Here is an 18241-nt window from a genome sequence, read left to right on the forward strand (position 1 = left end):
TAATAACAACAATATTTGCACAGATTTACCTATTCACAAAAAAAACGTTCCTAATTAAGTACAAAGAAATGCACAGAATCCTACTATGTACAACCTACAATAAATACTGTGTAAATTCTCCAACCGCTAAGAAGAACCTGTTTGCTGACGGCGTTTCTCAGGGGGGAGGGGGGGGGGGGTTTCGAGCGTTCGGTTTTCGAATCCTGTGCGGCGGTCTTTCCCATGTTGTAAGGGGTGTGCAGAGAGGGAGACAGGTACACGAGAGGGGGGGGGGGGGTAGAGGAGATGTAGAGGAGGGGTGCGTGAGAGGGGGCCGTCCCCGCAGGGGGGGGGGCAGGGCCCTCATGTATCGCCCGGGGTGGTGTGCTCGTCGTGATGCCGGCGGTTGCGAGGCTTCTTCTGCTCCTTGAGCTCCTTCAGTCCCTTGGCCTTGCTGAGCCCCGGGGGGGCCTCGGCCAGGCTGCCTTCCCCCAGCTGCCAGTAGTCCTGGCAGTACTGGTTGATGAGGCCCATCTCGGGCTGGCTCAGGATGGTCAGCAGGTCCTTGTACTGGCCGGCGCTGGGCGTCCAGGCACTGGACTGAAGGGGCGGCAGGGCGGGGCTGCCCGTCTCCACCAGCACGTTGTTGACGGTGCGTCCGGAGAGCACCACCAGCTGCAGCTTGACCAGGGTGTGCTTGAAGTTCTTCTCGGTGGACGTGCACTGGTAGATGCCGCTGTCGGACGACTGCAGGGAGCGCAGGAGCAGGCCCTGCTCGGTCTTCAGGAGGCGGCCCTCAGAGCGGATCTGGACGGGGCAGAGGGGGGAGAGGGAAGTTAGCGTCGTCCGCGAGCGCGCACAGGCTCATACCGCACGCCGGGCTGGAAGAAGGCCTGGCTCACTCAGACAGGGGCCTCGGGGGCAGGTTATGACGGGGCGCCATGCTCTCACCTCCTTCCTCCTGTCACTGTTCTCCCTCTGCAGGTGCCACTTGAGAGACACGTGAGGGGAGCGCGCCTGGCACTCCAGGAAGGTGGTGCTGCCCTCCACCCCGTACTGAACCATCTCCAGGGTGTTCTTATTGGCTGCAGCAAAAACGTCACATGGGTTTAGACATCCCAAGGTCAAGACAGCGGTATGAATGCATGCACGTAGACACGAAGGCATTCGACTATTTCATAACGCGCGACGTGCTGTGTCGACAAATCGCTGTTGGTTGCGAGAGTGACTTTCTTCCAGCGCTGCCTCGGTGCGTGCGTGTGAGGGTGGAGCATGTGTGAAGGCAGAGTGTGTGTGAGGGCAGAGTGTCTGAGGGCAGAGTGTGTCTGAGGGCAGAGTGTCTGAGGGCAGAGAGTGTCTGAGGGCAGAGTGTCTGAGGGCAGAGTGTCTGAGGGCAGAGTGTCTGAGGGCAGAGTGTGTGTGAGGGCAGACTGTCTGAGGGCAGAGTGTGTGAGGGCAGAGTGTGTGAGGGCACAGTGTGTGTGAGGGCAGAGTGCGTGAGGGCAGAGTGTGTGAGGGCAGAGTGTGTGAGGGCAGAGTGTGTGAGGGCAGAGTGCGTGAGGGCAGAGTGTGTGAGGGCAGAGTGTGTGAGGGCAGAGTGTGTGAGGGCAGAGCGTGTGAGGGCAGAGTGTGTGAGGGCAGAGTGCGTGAGGGCAGAGTGTGTGAGGGCAGAGTGTGTGAGGGCAGAGCGTGTGAGGGCAGAGAGTGTGAGGGCAGAGTGTGTGAGGGCAGAGCGTGTGAGGGCAGAGAGTGTGAGGGCAGAGTGTGTGAGGGCAGAGCGTGTGAGGGCAGAGGGTGCGTGAGGGCAGAGTGTGCGTGAGGGCAGAGCGTGTGAGGGCAGAGGGTGCGTGAGGGCAGAGGGTGCGTGAGGGCAGAGGGTGCGTGAGGGCAGAGGGTGCGTGAGGGCAGAGGGTGTTCTCACCGTTAGAGTTGTAGCCACGGCACTGGCGGATTGGGTTGCCGTACTTCACATCCTGCCGGCGGCTACGCCTGGAGGGGTCAGATCAACATTCCCCAAATAAAGAGGTTAACTACAACATGCTCTGTACCACAACACCTCGGCACGGTCCACCTCTACATGAGGGCAAACGCTCCCAAAAGGGATTCAAGGCCCTCACCCACACACACACATTTTCTTGGTCCCTCCCTCCCTCCCTCCCTCCCTCCCTCCCTCCCTCCCTCCCTCCCTCCCTCCCTCCCTCCCTCCCTCCCTCCCTCCCTCCCTCCCTCCCTCCCTCCCTCCCTCCCTCCCTCCCTCCCTCCCTCCCTCCCTCCCTCCCTCCCTCCCTCCCTCCCTCCCTCCCTCCCTCCCTCCCTCCCTCCCTCCCTGCTCCCCCGTCAGGGCGGAGGCGTCGGGCATGCCCACCCGCTCCAGGAAGCACAGGCCTGGATCTCTCTCCCTCTCTCTCTCTCTCTCTCTCTCTCTCCCTCTCTCGATCCTCACCTCTTCTGGGAGGCCGAGTAGCGGGAGCAGGAGTTGCCGTCCCAGGCGCAGTAGGGGTCTCTGGCCAGGCAGCAGTCGGCGCAGGCCTCGCCGTACACGTCACAGCGGTGGAGGGCCAGGTGGGTCACGCCCAGCACGGAGCCCACGTACAGCTGTTGCTGTAGGGGGAGAAACGGGGACGAGGGACGAAAGGCGTGAGAGAGGGAGAGGGGGGCGAGGGAGACGGCCTTCCCAGGTAAGAGTGGCTTCGGGAGAGGCGTCCCTTGGCGACGTGGGGGTTGAGAAATGGAGTTTGAAAGTGTAAACCTACCCTCTTGGAGGAAATCTTCATGGTGGTGATCGGGGTCGGAATCTGAAAGGGGTAAAGGTTGGCGGGAGGTCAGGGTCGAGGTCGATACGCTGGGGGCCGAAGGTGAGGACAGAGAAGAAGAGGAGGGAGAGAGAGGAACTCACCCTGAACACCTCCACCTCCTCCAGGACCAGCTCCTCAGTCTGCAGGTCGTCTCTGGGCAGGACGATCACCTTCTGCACCGTGCCGCGGTCTGTGAACGCCGCAAGACAGGGGTCACTTCCCACCTCTGTCTCTCTACCCCTCTCGACCCCCCCCCCCCCCTCCTATAACTGTCTGCATCCCCCACCCGACACGGTGAGTACACCAGGAAGGACGGTCTCCCGTGTTGTGGAGAGCTCCGCGCCCGCCGCCGTTCATCGTGGAGCCGAACTCCGGCGAACGCGGCAGCTCAGGGTCTCCTCCACTCTGATCCAGCTGTGACTAATCGTCCGAACAACAGAGCGAGCACGAGCGAGGCCGCGTGAAGCTCTGCCAGACGGCGAGAGAGCCGGCCGGCCTCACAAACCCTCCCCTCCCTTGACGATAACCCCAGCGTGCGACCCAGTGGGAAAGCGAGTTCCCGAGGGGGTTTTCCGAAACCCCAGGGCCCTCGTGGACTCACCTGTCCCCAGGAACAGCACCTCGTAGCTGCCGTCGGCGGCCGCCACCTGGTCCACGGTGATGGTGGTGAACTCGTAGTCCACGTTGGTGCGCACCACCAGGGGGCGCTTGTGCACCGGGTACACAGCGTTGTACATGGTGGGGTGGTTCCTCATGAAGTTGATGACCTCGTCGGGGTAGTCCTTCGTCGACTTCATGTTGGGGGTGAACGTGCCCCCGGGACACTGCGTTTTCCGAGGAGAGAAGCGTCGTTGAAATAACAAATTGAAAAACCCAAGAGTCAAGAGTGATGAGGATGATTATGTTGATGATAGTGATTACGGAGACCGCGCTGGTGATGATGATGACGATAATGATGATTGAAAAGTGGAATTTTTCGTGCCCGGGTTCTGCGTCTGTCTGTGTGGATGTGTCACCCATTGAGCTGGGCGTGTTTAGCCAGCCACGTACCGTCCCAGGGCGAGGGTAGGGGATCTTCCCAGTGTAGGCCACCCACTGGTAGTTGGGACCTTCCTTGTGGGCGAAGGGTCCGTTGAAGACCTGCCGGATGTCAGCCATGGAGTAGACACACACGGCAGAGCCCTTGAACACCGAGCTAGAGAGAAGAGATCAAGACAGTGGCACGTGAGAAGCTGTAAGCACGTCAACCGAGCCCATTCGGACTCACTCACGTCCCCACACTCGGACGCAAGCACCTGGGTCCTAACGCGCTCTCTCCATTCGACCGAAGCGCCCCCCGCCGAGCCCGTTTGACACGATGACGTTCGGTGCCAAACGCCCACGCATGCGGGATCAGGCCCGGCATCTCCCGGCCGCTGAGCAGGGGCGGGCTGTGTTGATGTCTGATGTCACAGACACCTCTCATTACTGCTTCTTTCTGTTGTCATCAACCGTGCCGCCGGCTGGGGGATCCACCGGCCGAGAGGCGGGGAGGCGTCTGGAGCACATGTGACAGGGAGACGGCCAGATCCCGTTGGTGACGGCTTGTCGTCAGAGCTGACCCCATGAGGGGCCGTCCTCTCTCTCTCCCCTTGCTCCCCCCCCCCCCTCTCTCTCTCTCTCTCGCTCTCTGTCTCTCTCTCCCTCCACCCCCTCTCTCTCTCTCTCTCTCTCTCTCCCCCCACCCCCCCCCCTCTCTCTCTCTCTCTCTCTTTCTCTCTCCCCCCACCCCCCCCTCTCTCTCTCCCCTCTCTCTATCTCTCTTTCTCTCTCCCCCACCCCCCCCCTTTCTCTCTCTCTCTCTCCCCCCTCTCTCTCTCTCTCTCTCCCCCCCCCTCTCTCTCTCTCTCTCCCCCCACCCCCCCCCCTCTCTCTCTCTCCCTCTCTCCGGGGACCCTCGGCCTCAGAGCCCTGGGCTCATTTCCTCTCAGGTCTTTGTAGTCGGGCCGGGGCGGCACGGCATGCGAGGAGAGGAGCGCTTCAATAAGGGAGAGAGCGGCGAGCAGGTGCCTTCAGGCAGAATGAATATGGATGGAGGAGGAGCGGAGAGCACAGAGGGAAGCCCCGGCCCATCTGGCTCGCATCAACAGGTCAGGACACACAGGACACGAGTCGGGGGGAGGGTTTTTTTGGGGGGGGGCTGGTCGGTTGTGAAAGCAGTCGGCCGGTACTCACCCTGAAACGGAGAACACGCCGTAGATGACTGGGTTCTTGGTGTCCTGAGTGGGCTGGATGTACACATCCCCTGTTAGAGGAGACAGAGAATCCGTTAGAGGAGCAGTGCGATTCGTGCTGCGCGGCGTATGTCGGCTATACCATCTGGCGGATGGTGGTTTCCGAAAAGTCGATGTGGGATGGCGTTTGATGTCGATCCCACAGGCTGTGCAGGCCTGCCAGGTTAGCCGGCGGCTTTACGTCTTTGACCGTGAGCCGTAAGCGTGACATGGAGACGGGTTCTCCTTCCTCCCTTTACACGAGAGGCAGGTTCCAGGAGAGGCCCGTGGGGCCACAGTGAGGTCTTCCATCCACCCAGCCCTTCCTGAGCAAACACCCGATCCTGAGTTACAGTTTCTAGACACAGAGCTCTCTGGAGGAACGGGACTTTAATCGGAGCCATATGGATTCGAGAGGGTGAGGCTGTTCATCCAAGGGCTTTAATGAGCAAAAAGTGCAAGGAAAAACAAAAACGGGAACATTTAAATCAAGTCAAAATAGACGACCTCAGAAAAACACCATTCCAGACTGTTTTCTGACCGGGGAAATAAGTCAGGGGAGAATATCTCACGGCTCGCATGGACGAGGAAGTGCAGAGGCTATAGGAGCACACAGGCACGAGACCCTGGGATGACCAGTCACTACGGATATCTAACACAATAAGATCAAGCATGGAACCCTCTCTTCTTCTCTCGTGGTCTAGAACTTGGGACCTTTTGTTCTGTGCTTCTATGAGACCAGGGCAACCACGTGGCACACCCCAGGGTTAACAGGGCCCTCACCCCACACCACTCCAATCTATGTCACATACTGCCTTCTCAGGACACTATGCAACAGAGTGACACAGCCCACTTTCTGCCCCCAGCCTCCCTGCCCCTCTGGACTGAGAGTCATATTTAATATATATAAACTCACTTTTCCGCCCAAAGGCGTAAGTCATATTATCCAGTATGGAACGTAGTATGGAGAATGTCCAACCAATACCATGAGGAGCTTTCACCTCGCCCCCCCCCCCCCCCCCTGCTTTGTAGTGATTCACTTATAGTTGTAGCAGTTGTATTATGGCTCTGACATTTATGAGCTGATATTCATCACAAAAGAAAATCCTTTTTACTGGCAGGGTAAAAGGGTGACGAGAAGGGGCGCAAACAAGAGCGGGAATTAACTTCTGGCAACTTCTGGGGATGTTTCGTAACCCATCTGACGCCAGTTTGACAGAACTCCCGGCTCCAGACTGAGAGGGAGGGGAAAGAAGACGTCCATAAAACAATAATGAAACAAGTTGCATCACCGACTTTGACTTTAAACTGTTAGGCTGATGCCCATGTGCTGAACCTGGGCAATTCAAAAAGAAGACATGTAGGAGATAGAGAGACAAGGAAAGACGGAAAGAAATATCGTATATGCACAGGATATATATCGAGAGCGTTACTGCAGAGAAAGAGAGAGGATGAGAGAGAGGGAATGACAGACAGCGGGAGAAGACAATAAATGAATGAGTGATGCCACTATTTTCCTCAATGGTCCCGTTTAACCAGAGAGGACGAGGGCTGTCGGATGACGGCAGACAGTATTCGTCCGTCTCCATGATGGCTACTTGGACAGCAAGCAAACAGCAATAAAAGCCACACTGCTCCCTCGGTGACACCAAAAATAACACAGAGCCAACATTTCCAGAAAAAAAAACATTGCTCCAAAAATGATGACAAAGGAAAAAATACAAATAAAAGGGACTGTGTCTGATCCGAGGCAGAAGATCGCTCAGACAAGATGACTCAGGCCCAGAATAGCCTTCAACATCGTATTTTAAAAACAGGCAGTAACGTCTCGACACACCCATTCCTCCCTTAAAGTTTTGACTGAAACATGGGCCCTCGGGATGCCTGTCAACTCTCTTCACATCGACATTCCTTACCGTACCTACTGTAGCTGACAGACTGGGCAGGCTGTATGCTTTGAGTCCTTTTCTCTCCCCAGGTTTCCCAGCATCCCCTCGCCCTTTCTCCCTGACCCCTCACAGCCCCTCTCTGAGCCTCCTCTGAGCTCCACCAGCACCAGGCAGACATCCCTCATCTGCTGCCCACCAGACATCCCTCATCTGCAGCCCACCAGACATCCCTCATCTGCTGCCCACCAGACATCCCTCATCTGCTGCCCACCAGACATCCCTCATCTGCTGCCCACCAGACATCCCTCATCTGCTGCCCACCAGACATCCCTCATCTGCTGCCCACCAGACATCCCTCATCTGCTGCCCACCAGACATCCCTCATCTGCTGCCCACCAGACATCCCTCATCTGCTGCCCACCAGACATCCCTCATCTGCTGCCCACCAGACATCCCTCATCTGCTGCCCACCAGACATCCCTCATCTGCTGCCCACCAGACATCCCTCATCTGCTGCCCACCAGACATCCCTCATCTGCTGCCCACCAGACATCCCTCATCTGCTGCCCACCAGACATCCCTCATCTGCTGCCCACCAGACATCCCTCATCTGCTGCCCACCAGACATCCCTCATCTGCTGCCCACCAGGCATCCCTTATCTGCTGCCCATGGCTGAGGGGAACCACAGCACAGACGGCTGTTGTACTGTACGTCAGGTCTACCATGTGACCTCACTGGGGGGGGACCCTGCCTGTGCTCAGGATTGGGTTAACCCCTGACCCCCCCCCCCCCCCCCACCTAGAGGGACCGTGGCACTGACAGAAGAAAAACACACCGTGTCATTCAACGTTGGGGGACGTTTGCCTCTAATAGCCGCCCTAAGCTGCAATTTGAGTACAGCAGGGTCACCCGGTAGATCATCATTCATCATCATTTTCCCCTTCTCTCTCTCCGTCTGTCTCTGTCCCCCTCTCGTCAGAAACACACTCGTGATATACCTCTCGCTAACTCTTAACATGTGGAGTATCAGTCACCCAGAGGACATAAACCTCAGACGCCTCACTGTTCCAGGAAGCCGCACGCACACGATTCCCACGTCGGTGCGTGTGCGTGCGCCAGAGCCGACATCGTTCGTGACACGTCAAATGAAAAGGGAGTGCGGCTGATGTTGAGCACGCGTCGGGCTCGCTCGCTTGGCGCCCAGTGACGGCCGTGTCGACGGACAAAAGCAGGACGACTTACGGAGCTCGTCGAAGTGCGTCTCGATCCCGTCCGCCCCCGGCACGGAGCAGATGAGCCGGGCCTTCAGGAAGGTGCTCCACTTGTTGACCAGGCAGCAGTGACCACCGTCGTCATTCTGAGGGGGGGAGGAGGGGTAAAAGACACTGTCAACACCCCCCTGGAAACCACCGCAAGTGGAACAGTCCACATCGATCCAACCAAACAGCTGTTAGCGATGACTCAGAGGAAGGAGCCACGTCCGGCTCCGAGGGGGAACATTTCAGAGGTGGGTAGCAAAAACCCAGAGAACTGGGTAACAGAACAGCCCACAGTCTCTCACACGTCAAGAACTGTGAAGAGTGGGAAAAGGACGGGAGTTTTAGCACTTCTAGAAGTTCTGCGGTACTAGACGTTCCGGAGTGTCTGGGTTCACATGGAAGAATCTGTTTGTGTCTGGGTTTGGTTGTTCGCTCCGGAATCCTGCAGCACTCCAGTATCCTGGTCTGAATGTTCCATGACCGTATCTGTTTCATACACGTTCAGGAAATGTTTCAAGTCAAACTCTAAACCCTATGCTCTGAGTCTGCGGGTTTTAGGTTTGTTTAGGTGCAGTCACGTGGGCATCTGTGAAGCCCTTTGTGACATGGCTTATAAAAATGGCTATTCAAATACAATTTGATTTGATTTGGTGTCAAGGGGGGCTATAGTATTCATTGGAGGACAGGGGCAGAGGGAAGACAGACCATGGACAGAAAGACAGACAGACGGCAAACAAAACCTAGACAGACCCTAGACAGGCAGACAGACAGACAGGATTGGATTTAATATGAGACACAGTGCAGTGAGAGAAAATGGTCCCCCACTTAACCCCCCCCCCCCAACCCCCCCTCCCCACGAGCATAAATAAACACAACCACACCACAACTGGGACTCACACTGTTGAATAAACATCGCTCGGAACCCCCAGTACATGCTTGTATGCATATATCCCTGTATGTTTACACGGCGGGGGGCAAAGGGCAAACTCTCCCACTGTTATAGTTTATGATTAGGAAACCAAAACATGCCTTCAAAAGGACAATATGTTATCCTGTATGTGGACTGGCAGTTAAGGAAACGGGGGGAGGGAAAGTGCTGTGGGTCTCCAGGGGCGTCGAATGGCCAGAGACGGCACGTGCTCGGTGGGGCACGTCTTGACGTCAACACGACACCAGAACCAGGGCCCGACTGGGTGGCTCGCTCTGTGGGGGGTCCCACTCACCAGGCAGATGCGGCCGATCCTGGACTGGGCCATGGGGCTCTGGCCCATGTCGGACGCCTTCTCCCGGAAGAAGAAGTACAGCTTGTCGTCGTTCTTTTCCGCGCTGTCTGGGATGAGGTGTGCGTGGATGAACGTGGGGTCTGAAAGAGAGAGAGAGTTACCTTAGGACTCTTTTGAAGCCTGAGCATGAGAGAAAGAGCAGACGACAAGAAACAGCCGGCGATATGGGATCCCACAGCCTGACACTTCGGCCTGTTTACAGTGCTGGTCTTACAGCAGAGCCTCCGGGGACAGCCTCCCCACTCTATCTGTCTCCCGCTACGGCGCTAAGAGGCTAGCGTCCTCCTCCAGGACGTGTGGCTGTCTTTCATGTGTGAAGCGACCCCGCAGGGGGTGAGATAAACCAATAAGGACCGTACCGTTCAACCATCGAGAGTTGTACTGGTCTGTCCTCATGGCTGTATTCTTTCCCAGCGTCCGGAAGATGGCCGAGTCAGTCCCCATGAAGTCGATGTAGACCCCTGCATAAAGCTCTCCATCTGCCAGTCAGAAACAGGGGAGGAAGAGGGTGGTAGGGAGGAAAGGATGACGGGTGACACCATGCCAGGTGTGCAGTAATCACACAAAGGAAACGATCCAACTAAAGAAAGAGCAGTCTGTTTGTATGTGTGTATGTGGCACAGCTCTGTGGGCAAGTTATGTACAGGATGGTTGCTGCTCTCTAAGGGTTAGGTCTGTTGGGGCTACAGGAGGTTTTAGACACACACACACACACTCACACACACACACACTCACACACACACACACAAACACACACACACACTGGGGGGTAGAAGGTCAGAAGAGTCAAGACAGGGAGGAAGAGGTCAGCCTCGAGACTGTCCATCTGAAAGCTGCTGACAAGTCAGAGCAGACCACCTGCTGCTAGCTTAGCATGAGAACGACAAGTCAAAACACAGCATGTCGTTGAGTGGCGCAGGCCAGGCCAGTAGCATTGCACAAGTACAAGGGTATTTGAAATGCCAAATGTCACAATAATATCATTAAGACTCCAAATATAGATGGTGTCTTGGTGAGATGTATGGGAGGGTATTAGTCTGGATAGGAATGAGCCTGTTTTCTATATCTTGAAATAAGGGGGCATTGGTACTTACTGATCAAAGACGAGACACTGTTGAGCTTAGGGTCATACGGGCATTTCCCTTTCCCGGAATCCACTTTGCCCGGCTCCAACCGAAAAATGTACTCCTGAGTGAAGAAGAGACCGGAAGCAGAGACAAGCAGAGACAAGAGAGAGAAACAATTATAAATCCCATTTGGCTTCAGAGGTTTTTGAGCATGAATACCCTTCCTTCTACCACACTCAAGGCATCCGTGACTTCTGAGTGTCTGGCTTCCCGGGAAAGTGTTAGGACATGAGAATATGACTGCCTGACATTTTGTTGCAATACTGCAATAGCATGCCACTGTAGAATGTCTTGCAGTCATAAACAGACAGGCAACAAGAATGCACACGAGTTACCACACCGCCCAGCACTGAAACAAATGACTATGTAAGTCCCACTCGGGTTGGTGCCACTGTATTAGATTGCAAAAGCAAGAGCACACATGTTATCAGTTATTATCCAGCTGGAGATCTTGAGACGAGAGCAGAACGCAGTTCCAGATCTCTTCCATCTAGCTTCTCAGAGTCAGTGAGGCGGATGACAGCTCCTCACTGCCCAGAACAGGAGCACAGCAGCCCTGGGATCAGCTTTGGACAGACAGCCTAGTCCTGACTGGGATGGAAGAATACGTTTGACCACAGTGGGGCCCAAATAAAGGCGACACAAACCAATATCTGTACCGCTGTATTTTTATACCATTTGTACCTCCTTCAAAGGGCTTTTTGGAAAAGCACAATTATTCCCTGTGAGTCCATTAGAATACTAATGCACCAATGAAAGCAGATTTGTTTCGCAGTTAAAACAGCCTGTTGGAGCTTGATGGTGTCTGTGGTTTCTGGTCTATAGGCTTCTTCCCAGAGAGGGTTCCCTTGATAGGCTTGTGTTTCGGCAGAACAACGTATTCTTTTGTTTTCCAAGCTACTGGAAGGATTCGAGATTTTGACATTGCAAGAAATGCATATGTATTACAAAGCTTTGACAGTAAATGTTACGGGGTCACAAGTTGAGCATATTTTACAGCTTGTTGTGGAACTCTATGGAAGACTCGAGGTATGGTAATCCCCCATCGCTGTTGTTTGTCTTGGATGGCTCTGAGTGATTTGGCAAATACTCAGCAACTCAGTCTTAACAAACAGTGGAGCCAAGATGAACCATAGGCCAAGTCCAAAGCATTGTGCTATGCATTGTTTGTTGTATCATTCGTTATGGTCATGAAACCTAAGGGCATTTTATGGTAATAACTGGTTGCACCATGACACCAAACATGACCTCAACATGCCCACTCTTGAACCCTCATGGAATCCTCAATAACCCTATCACCCTTCTCCGGGCTGTCTAGAGACACCACATATCTTCAATCACCATATCGCTACATTATCTTCCCCATTCAGCGCCATCCACATATAACGTTTGGACGACTGAGATTCAAGATGGACGCCAGACCCAGATTTGCTGACGTACCAGATGTAGTCCCAGTCCTTAAGACGCAAACCCAAACCCGATCGAGACCCCAACCAGACCCAGAAGAGGGGATCCGAACCTAAACCCAACGCCCGGGCCCAGAGGGTCCCCCAAGCCACGGCCCACCTTTAACTCCAGAGGCCCTGCTGTGGTGGTGAAGTCTGCTGCCCGACTGGTCCTCCCTCCTGACTGAGGTGCCTGGAGGTAGAGGGAGCCCTAGAACAGAGGAGATGACACAGCGTGCCGTGGCCATTACCACCACGAGCACCCCAGACCACCCACCCAACAGTCCTCTGGAGACGACCCACAGGAGAGCCATGAAGAAGAACGCCGGCGAGAACCATGACGGCAACAGCCCAAATAAAGAGTGTACTAAATGAAGAGAACGGAATGGAGAAAGAAAAAGTCTGAAGGACAATTAGCTCTGAGAGAACACTAAAGCGTCCGATGGAATCAGACAGCAGATATCACGAGAGGTTCAGAAATTGTGTTTACGTGCCAGAATTAGTAGTGAAGAACAAAGAACATGCATGAAATGCACCACGGCATGCATCCAGTGGCTTCCGCAGACATACGTTTCATCACAACATAAAGAGAAGAGAAATCAGGACAAAAGAAGCAGCGGTGGAAAGAAATTCGGAGAGAAAGCAACGGGTGGAAAAACGTGAGAATGCGCGAGGAAATATCTGGAACAGCTCTGGGGCCGTCCACCTAGATGTGGGAGTCCTCCAGTCAACTGGGACGATTCCTAGACAAACAGTTTTCTGTTCCCACCTCTAATTTCACTTAAGAAAATCTTTACAGTTTAAATGACATAGCTACAGGGCCTTGAGGGTGGTGGTGGGGGGGGGGGGGGGTTTGAAAAGTAGGACGGCTGGTCTCCACGCTGAAACCCAATTCTCCAATTAACGAGTGAGACTAAACAGGAGGAATCGTAACTGTAAGTGCACACTGGGGGACAACAGCTGCTGCCGCTCCAAAGGCCGTCCAACAGGAGAGAGAGAGAGAGAGAGAGAGAGAGAGAGAGAGAGAGAGAGAGAGAGAGAGAGAGAGAGGGAGAGAGAGAAAGAGAGAGAGAAAGAGAGGGAGGGAGGGAGAGAGAGAGAGAGAGAGAGAGAGAGAGAGAGGGAGGGAGAGAGATAGGGAGAGAGAGAGAGAGAGAGAGAGAGAGAGAGAGAGAGAGAGAGAGAGAGAGAGAGAGAGAGAGAGAGAAAGGGAGGGAGGGAGGGAGGGAGAGAGAGAGAGAGAGAGAGAGAGAGAGAGAGAGAGAGAGAGAGAGGGAGAGAGAGAGAGAGAGGGAGGGAGGGAGAGAGAGAGAGAGAGAGAGAGAGAGAGAGGGAGAGAGAGAGAGAGAGAGAGAGAGGGAGGGAGAGAGAGAGGGAGGGAGGGAGGGGAAGGGAGGAGAGGAAGGGGAGGGGTGAGCTAGCTACAAGCCCGCTGATGGATGAGGGGCTCCATCAGTAATGATAGCCTTTCAGAGGCTCCCAGACGGAGAGGCCGCTAACGCGGAGGCTCTGCTGCCTCTACACAGGTGAGGGTGGTGAGAGCGCACAGGGCGGTGCCCCTAGGGACAGTTGTTTCAGATCAACTGTCGACACGCTTCCCCCTGCGGGAGGAAAGGGAAGGGCGTTCCCGCCGACGCGACTGTGGCGGCAGCTCGCTCCCTCCTGACCAGCAGGAGCCGCGCTCTCCCCTGCGTTAGGCATCTCGGCTCGCTACGACCTTTCTCCGGGGTCACTGGGCCGCGGATAAAGCAAATCAGGGAAAACTAGCAAGCGGAAAATGACAGGCGAGAAGAACAGCCCGTGACAGACAGCGACAAGAAGCAAAATGAGATGATCGACCCGTGACAGATTGACAGGTCCAATAGCAGAGAGAGAGACAATGAGAGAGAGGGAGATAGAGAGAGACTAGAGAGAGAGAGAGAGAGAGAGAGGGAGGCGGTCAACGCGTCCCCGTGGAGGGTCAGACGTGTCTCTGGTTACCTGGGACCTGCGTCCTCGGTCCACATAGGTGCAGACGGGGTTGTAAGCGCCCGTCCCACACACGTACAGGTGGGTGCGGTTCCACGGCTCGATCAGGCGGATGAAGTTGCCACACTCCCCCTACAGGAGAGAAACAGGGAGACACCAGCGCACCAACGTGAGGAACAACGTTTCCTTGGCTGAAATAGTCATGCACACATAATGACACGAACGTACAGAACAATGGGAAACACAATCCCTTGGGAATATTGAACCGAGAACGCCGACAGAAACGTGTGTACGTCTTGATAAAAGACCTTCTATTCTTTGAGACCCAAACAAAGCAGCTCCCATTTCTGATGACTACGCGTGCTGACGAGGAGGGGGGGGGAGGTGATTGTATGTGCGGCTGAGCTCGTCCCTGGCCCAGTCTTTGGAGCAGGTTTAGCTCCCAGAAACCAAGGAGCACTCAATAGCAACAGTAGTGTTGGTCTGACTTCAAATGTTCTAATCTGTCCTGCCAGCTGTCTGGAACCACAGCAAGACCCACACTATGACACACACACACGCACACACACACACACACACACAGCCAGGCAAGCAGGGAGGCAGGCCGGCAGATTAGATCTCCGCTAATTCTGCATGCCGTGTGGCGGGGACGCAAGTGACAGCTGGAAAGAGGAAGAAAAAAAGGATGTACAAACCACAATACGGCTCGGTGTGGAAAGAGATAAGCCATTTCAAACAGGCCTTGGCAACATGACAGATGCCCCAATACGAATGTTACTGTGTGTGCGCTTGTGTGTGAGTGCGTGCGTGTCTATTATTCATTGCACAGTGGCTCCCCCCCCCCCCCCGCAGAGAGAGCTGTAGGCATGATTGCCTTTGACCTCCCGCCTGAACCGACAACCCCTCTGAATTGCTTCTGAATTGTCATCATCTGTCACCCCCTAAAGAGACACAGATTTGCCGGGACGTCGACAGACAATTTCTCTCGAGTCGAGGTGAAATTCTACGTCTCGCCCTCGCGCGCGCGCGCTCGCACACGCGTCACCCTCATACATGCACGTACACACGTATACACACACACACAGAGGCCCATACAAGGTTGCCAGAGGCAGTGAGCGGCGCGGGTCACTGAGTGTGTCTAAATGAACATTCCAGTTGGATAAACAGCAGCCTGCTCTCTCTCTCAGCAGGGGGGCTGGGTTATTATCCTGAGCCCCTCATCTACCCCTCAGCGACTGTCACTGTGCACACACCCCCCCCCCCAGGACGGAAGGTGGGGGGATGTCGACATGTGCGTACAAATCAAAAGAGAAATCAGAGGCGGATCGGGTTTTGAGATCTGGGAATTTGAATGCTCTCCACTTTTGGGGGTGGGGGGGAGGGGGCGGTTGTGGGTGTCATTTGAGAGTGTGTGCGTTTGTGAGTGGGTGTGTAGGGGATTTTAACCCTTCACGCCAATCTGCTGAAGCCGGGGGGAAAGCATCATCTAGGGGAAGTTGACTTGATGCGATTCACTCCAGGCCAGAGGTCAGGGCGTTTAGAGTCCCTCACAGGATTCAGCCTGTCAGAGCTCGCGGAGGGAACGACTCGGGAGGAACCTGGAGTCGGTGACGCCTCGTCGCGGCTCTTGTGAAGCCGGCGGGAAGGACGAGGAGGGTTCGACGACTCCGACGACTCCAAAGGACTCGGAAGTCGAGGTGGATTGGGGGGTTTTGGGTGAAGACGCGGGATCTATACTCACGTTGATGTCCTTCCCGGACAAAACACACTCCGTCCTCCTCTGCGTGGCCACGGGCCAGTGGATCTGAGGGAGAGAGAAGGTCCCATTTAGAGCTCCGGACGCCCCGCAATGTTCACAGCTAGCCGACGAGACGGCGCTTCTCTTACTATGAGAGGCTCCTTGTTGATGTCGTGCAGGTCCAGCGACAGGATGTAGTCCTTGCTGCCCACGTACATGCGGTCGTGGTCCTCGTCCATGCGCAGGATCCGGTAGTCCGTCGAGTTGAGCAGGAAGGAGAAGTGGTGAGCCGTGCCAGTGGACTTGAGCTCTGCAAGGGAGGGAGAGGAGAGAGGGTGGATGCAGGTTGGGTCGTAGCCACACAGTACACACTGAGAAACACATCCAAACCACACAGAGATTTGTCTTTATGATAGGAGTCAGTTCAGGCGAGATGCTTTCCTATGCCAGAACTATAAAAGTGACTTATTTTCTTTTGGAAAATCCTGTTTCCTCCATATAAAATGGAGCCAAACACATCTAGGCACGGGGAAGAATACATACCCTTGTGCCATGCTAAACTTCAACCCCTCATAAACTATTTCGCAAATCAAGACCTCAAACAATCCTGACCACATACAGTAGCAGTCGTGGCGTGACGCCCAGCCGAGACTGATATGATGTTTACATTCGGCTGTTTTGCACGAACCTCAACAACCGGCTGTTACAGGCCCCGTGTGGTCAGAGACACCTCCGCAACAGAACCCATACAACAGACCTTTCTCCCTTCTGTCACATGGTAAGAGGGAGGATGAAGGGGCGATGGGGAAACGAACCCAGGTTGTGCTGTCTGTCACAGACACCCGTAGACGCGGCCAGGGAGGGGCATGATATCAGGGAGGACCTCACGGCGAAATGCCACGTGCGCTATCAGCAGAAGCCGTCGCCTGCACAGTTTGGTTCGGGAGGCGGAGAAGGGACTGGATAGATGGGAGCAGACTGCCCTGGCCAGGGGCAGAACATTATCTCTGATCTGACCTGCAATAGGAGGACATGTAACACGAACCCTCATGTGTGGAGTGGCACCGGTAGAGACATGTAAGAGAGACGGAAACCCAACCAGAAACAAAGAACAATCCCCGCTTTTTTTTTGTCTGTCGCACAGTCCATTAGAGCCATTCGAGTGCACGCACTCCATTGGAGCAGTCACTTTGGTGAGCTTTCAAAAAGGAAGAGAAACAAAATCTGTCGCCGATGAATGGCATATGGCCTTAATGCCGGGTTTGTGTGCGAGAGCCAATGGGGGGAGCGTGCGTGCGTGTGTTTCGGTGTGTGACACGAGGGCAGATAGTCGGAGGTCTGAAACACAGAGAGCCACTTTGTCTCTCCTGATGCTGTTACTCTAAACTGGTGTGGTATGAAAATGGCTCCATTAGCGGCCCAGGGAGAGGAAAGGGGAGTTCAGCTCGGAGCTAGCTGGGTACAAGGCCATCTGAAACGGGGGGGCTGGGTCTCTGGAGGTGGGCCTCTGAGAAAGTCCCTGGGAAAGTCGATCCCGCTCCTGCTTCCACAGGACACTACCACGGAGGTCCTGCTCATTATCCAGTCCAACGGGTACACACAAACCACCCTGGTGTCTTCCTTCACCACCACCCCCCCCCACACACACACACAAACCCCCCTGCCCTGGCCCCGAATGGTAAGGTCCACTGAACTTGGAAGAGAAAGTGGAAAGCCGACTGATGATATATATATATATATAAAAATTTAAAAAAAAGTCCAGACAACAGCTGATGCTCCACAGCTGTCCTTGTGGAGATCGAGGGTTTCTCTGCCGTGTCAGACGGAGCCTGTTTATGAGAGGCGGCCGCTCGGAGCCGCGGAGGGCAGAGAGAGGGAGCGACACTGACGCGAGTCCTCCGCCGCCGCCGCCGCCTCTGAGGCTAGGCTGGCGCGCCTCCTTCACGGCGTGGCCACGGTTTAGCATGGCCACACACTGAGGGGAGGGTGGGGGGTGAGAGACGGCCGGCGGGTATCTCCTTCCCCTTGTAGCGTTTCCCCATGCCGCACTGTAGACGATCGCGCACGGACGGAGGCACGCAAACACACGCGAACGCACACATGCCCAGGGGGGAAGCGGACGCACACCTGCTCTGTAACTAGACTCAGTAACTAGAGCAAGGACACAGGTGCAGGCGGTGATGGCAGCAGACTGAAGAGGCATATCCACACTGGATACCTTATATCCCATTCACGCACACACACACACACGCACGCACACGTCCACGTGAACACACCACAAACTCAACACAGCCAGTGCAGTAAAAGGTCATCTTCCTCCGTAAACACCCAGGTCGGGCGGTTCAACCGCCGCCATGTCGTCAGCCCTGACCATCGGCACGGCGCCAGGCCTCCCTCGCCCAAGCCTCCCTCGCCCAGACCACCCCGGCTGCCACCTCCCTCCCTCCCCGCCCCCTTTGGCAGGACACTGGAGACGCCGGGTTTAGAGGACACGCCGTCACCAGC

General features: G+C 55.3%; 1 protein-coding gene across 1 annotated transcript in view; it reads right to left on the reverse strand.

Moving 5' to 3' along the window:
- Nucleotides 1–276: 276 nt before the first annotated feature.
- Nucleotides 277–18241, reverse strand: part of sema3fa (sema domain, immunoglobulin domain (Ig), short basic domain, secreted, (semaphorin) 3Fa) — a 70179-nt gene continuing 52214 nt past the window's right edge. Inside the window, exons 4-20 of the mRNA XM_084705909.1 lie at nucleotides 15886–16046; nucleotides 15740–15802; nucleotides 14011–14130; nucleotides 12152–12241; nucleotides 10553–10646; nucleotides 9818–9937; nucleotides 9399–9538; nucleotides 8159–8273; nucleotides 4989–5058; nucleotides 3825–3969; nucleotides 3376–3598; nucleotides 2876–2964; nucleotides 2733–2774; nucleotides 2423–2580; nucleotides 1901–1968; nucleotides 931–1064; nucleotides 277–786 (exon numbers count right to left, since the gene is read on the reverse strand). Of these exons, the coding sequence (XP_084562035.1) occupies nucleotides 343–786; nucleotides 931–1064; nucleotides 1901–1968; nucleotides 2423–2580; nucleotides 2733–2774; nucleotides 2876–2964; nucleotides 3376–3598; nucleotides 3825–3969; nucleotides 4989–5058; nucleotides 8159–8273; nucleotides 9399–9538; nucleotides 9818–9937; nucleotides 10553–10646; nucleotides 12152–12241; nucleotides 14011–14130; nucleotides 15740–15802; nucleotides 15886–16046 (2276 nt within the window). The 3' untranslated portion in view covers nucleotides 277–342. The remainder of the gene's footprint in view (nucleotides 787–930; nucleotides 1065–1900; nucleotides 1969–2422; nucleotides 2581–2732; nucleotides 2775–2875; nucleotides 2965–3375; nucleotides 3599–3824; nucleotides 3970–4988; nucleotides 5059–8158; nucleotides 8274–9398; nucleotides 9539–9817; nucleotides 9938–10552; nucleotides 10647–12151; nucleotides 12242–14010; nucleotides 14131–15739; nucleotides 15803–15885; nucleotides 16047–18241) is intronic.

This window comes from Hypomesus nipponensis, chromosome 9 (genome assembly GCF_054491055.1).
Source record: "Hypomesus nipponensis isolate SF chromosome 9, ASM5449105v1, whole genome shotgun sequence".
NCBI classification, from domain to species: Eukaryota; Metazoa; Chordata; class Actinopteri; order Osmeriformes; family Osmeridae; genus Hypomesus; species Hypomesus nipponensis.